Raw genomic sequence first — 3,727 nt, forward strand, 5'->3', positions numbered from 1 at the left:
AATAATATAATATATATATATATATATATATATATATATATATATTATAATGTACATATCACATATAGATTTTCATATACAATATAAATTCACGAATAGAAACCCCTGATTCTTGTCAGCCATAGGAAATGATTTTTTTTACAGGACGTGAACGCAGAATCAGAGAATCGAGTAAATGAGATCGGATCGGAATCACAGAACAACGAGGTGCGAGTGCAATTCGCGGATGAAGTGCCGAGCGACAGTTCGCCACAAGAGTTGACGCCATTGGATGAAACTGAGACGGAGGAGGATGAGAATAGAAACAAGAGATTCCTCTTTGGTTTCGGCGGTGGTTCAGGTGGAAGCGCCGGGTCAGGCAATTTTCTCTTCGACATTATCAGGGTGAGTTGCGATGTCTTAGACATAATTTCCTTTGATAACGCTACGTAAAAAATGGAGATTGAAATCATACTCAAGAGAAAAATGGGGAATGGGGAAAGCAGGTTCGCGGTTGCATTGTATAAGTCTGGATCTACAATAAGTTTTTAAGCCTTAAGCCATAAGAAATGTATGAAGTTAATTAATCTTCTCTTTGATTGTAATTGGTCAATTTTTTATGGCTTAAGGCTTAAGACATTTATTGTAGATCCGGACTAACGGTGCGCCGAGTGATCAATCTCGAATACACTTGATATTCTAACAGGCAAGGTAGTAATTGCAAGGTTACTATCTGCAGACGACAGTGAAAGTGCACAACCGAATTGCCTTTAACCATCGCTGCACCATCTGTTACTATTCCAAGGTTCCTGACCTAGGCACGATTGCGATAGAATTACCTTAGTCAAGATTCTCGCCAAAGCCATTAAAAGTTCTTGATTAAAGTTCATTCGATGAACTTCGCGGTTTCATATATGCAATGCTAGAGAAATGCCACGGATTAATTGAACTAAGAATTAACAATAATAGAAGAAAGAGCGGGTAACAACTATTTTACTGCCATTGCAAATACTATTTATGATCTGATTAATGTTAATTTTTGTTACAAAAAAATACTTATAGATCCTAGATAATTGAAGTTCTTTCCTTCTGTTTTCAATGCTTTTTAAAGGAGTGTTAAAATGACGATCAAACTTGATGATATGTATCACTAAAATAGATTTTTAAGTTTAAAGTAAAAACATTATGTATTTCTTGCCTTGCAATATTCTGTATATCGCATAAATGATAGATTATGTATACTCAAATCATATTTTTCTAGACAGTACAAATAAAGTTGTCTAAAAGATGACTAAATTGTTATAAAGATATCTTTTTTAGTGAAAGAATATAATCGAAAAAAGGACTAAAAGATGATAAATATCGCATTACTAGTCTATAAATGTTTCCGTGATAATTAAAAGATAATTTCTGTATGTACATATTTTTTAGTTGTCTTTAAGACTTCTTTTATATTTTGGCACATATGTATAACGTCCAATACAGATTTCTGTAACATCAAATTTCTGAATTAATTTTTACATGAAATAGTATGACTGTCAATATACATTCCATTTATGAGTCCTGCAATGCTTGCCGTATCTTGTATGCAAGAGTCATTATTCTTTCATCATAATCAGGACATATATTTGAAATATTTTTATTTAAAATACAGTTTTTGTAATAGTATATTTTGTATTTGTATTTCAGCGAAGCACATAAAAGTATTACGCATTTTGTATTTAAAATTGAAAAATTGTAAGTTTTTTATATTTTATAATTCAAATAACTTTGATTGTTAATCTTAATATTTGAAATACAAAATACAAAATACAAAATACTTTTATATGCCATAAAATACATATTTAAAATACAAAATACAAAATATTTGCATGTGCTTCGTTGAAATGCATAATACAAAGTACAATTGTCTTATAAATAATTTTCAAATAAAAATACTTCACAAATATGTGTTCAGCCCTGATCATAATTCCCTTTGAGGACTCGCTTTCAAAAAATATATACTTTATTTATTAGAATGCACGTGAAATTTTTCATAACGCTGCATCTTTTATTCTATTCTGTACATTTTTAAACATGAGAAATTGAATTCCACCACATCCGTCTGGTGGCGTTCCGCATATTGCTCGCAAGTAAGTAACGAAAAAAACTAAAATAAATAATGGGTAATTTTTTTCATGTCTTTTTTTTTCTTTTCGATAAGATAAAAAGATACCTTCTTTTCACTTGTCGAAAATACAACAAAATAAAATTAAATAACCATCAAAAATATATAATTACCATACTTTCTATTAGGATCCCATAAATAGGATGTATTTTGATAGTCATACAATTTTATTTAGTTTCGTGTAAAAATTAATTCAGAGCTCATACAGAATTCTTCCAAAGATGTTTTTACGAATGTTCTCAGAAGCGTTTGGACAGTTTCTCAGGATGTTCTTCAGAACATTCCTTGGAAATGTATGGTAAATGGGGGACGGGTCTATTAAAAGTCATATGTAAAAAAGTAAAAAAGTTTTAAAGACAATTAAAAGATATCCATGGAGAAGTTATCTTTTAGGCGTTCCGAGCTATGCATGAAGTACATAATACGTTATTTATCTCAGTTGTTCACAAAATAATGAAGAAGGATAAAATGATACGTCATGCGCTTTATGTGTAACTCAGAAAGCCGCAGCACAGACTTTTACATAACGCACAATACATAATGCATAAGGAAATGAAGTCAAAGTCCTTCGTTTCCTTCCTTTCCATGAAATAAAGAATTCTGTTGAATTTCTTATGCCATATGTATTATCCATTATACAAGAGTCTGTGTGTCCCGTTTTAGATATCATAAGATATGGATAAGGCTGTAAAGATGATTAGATGCGATGCGATATTTATTTTAAGATTGCAGCACAGACTTTTGCATAACACACATAAGTGCATAAAAAAATCAACCAGTCAAAGTTCCTTTTTTTTGTAAAATGGAAGGAAAGAATTCTTATTGATTGATTCTTTTCACGCACTATATGTTATGCATTATGCAAAAGTCTGTGCTGTGGCCTTAAAACGAAAAGCACAGGTCCTTGCATAACGCATATTGGATATTGTTTTTTGGATATTGAGGTAAAAGGGAATAAAGAAAAATCGGTAATTTCTTTATTTTTTCCTGTTTTGGACATAAAATATACCAGAGCCAAATAGCATGTGTATTTTGATCATGAAAAAAAAATTTAATTGTTTTGTGAATAATACAAATATAATACAAAGCAATTAGTTATACAATATAGAACAAAAAAGACATTTTTATCGATAAAATAAATGCCATCATCCCTTTATATAGTCAGTGTTTCACTTTCTTTTAAAAAATTTGAAATTAATTAATTATTTATAATGCTCGAAATTAGTTGCATTTCAGGCCGATTCCTGAAAAGCTACTTTACCCCCACTACCATTCAACGCTCGATAGTTGAATCGCGCGCGGACATATATCACAACCAGTAGTGCATTATACAAATATGTTACAATTGTACCTTCCAGCAAATTATCAGTAAAATACTTTCCTTCCTATAATTGTTATTTTCTTTATTTAATTGAATTTTTTACTATTAATATATATATATATATTTTTTACAATATAATTGACAATAATTACAATGTGAACAATAGCTTTCCACATTATCTTTGAGGCTATTTTTTATGCGTTTCTTTTTAAGTAATTTATATATATATATATATATATATATATATATATATATATATA

At 29.9% G+C, this 3,727-nt stretch overlaps 1 protein-coding gene across 1 annotated transcript in view; it reads left to right on the top strand.

Annotated features, from left to right (window-relative positions):
• Positions 1-3,727, top strand: part of LOC105617032 — a 31,615-nt gene that overhangs the window by 11,237 nt on the left and 16,651 nt on the right. The window contains exon 3 of the mRNA XM_012198612.1: positions 145-384. Coding sequence (XP_012054002.1) covers positions 145-384 — 240 coding nt within the window. The remainder of the gene's footprint in view (positions 1-144; positions 385-3,727) is intronic.

Source organism: Atta cephalotes, assembly GCF_000143395.1.
Source record: "Atta cephalotes unplaced genomic scaffold scaffold00011, whole genome shotgun sequence".
Taxonomy (NCBI): domain Eukaryota; kingdom Metazoa; phylum Arthropoda; class Insecta; order Hymenoptera; family Formicidae; genus Atta; species Atta cephalotes.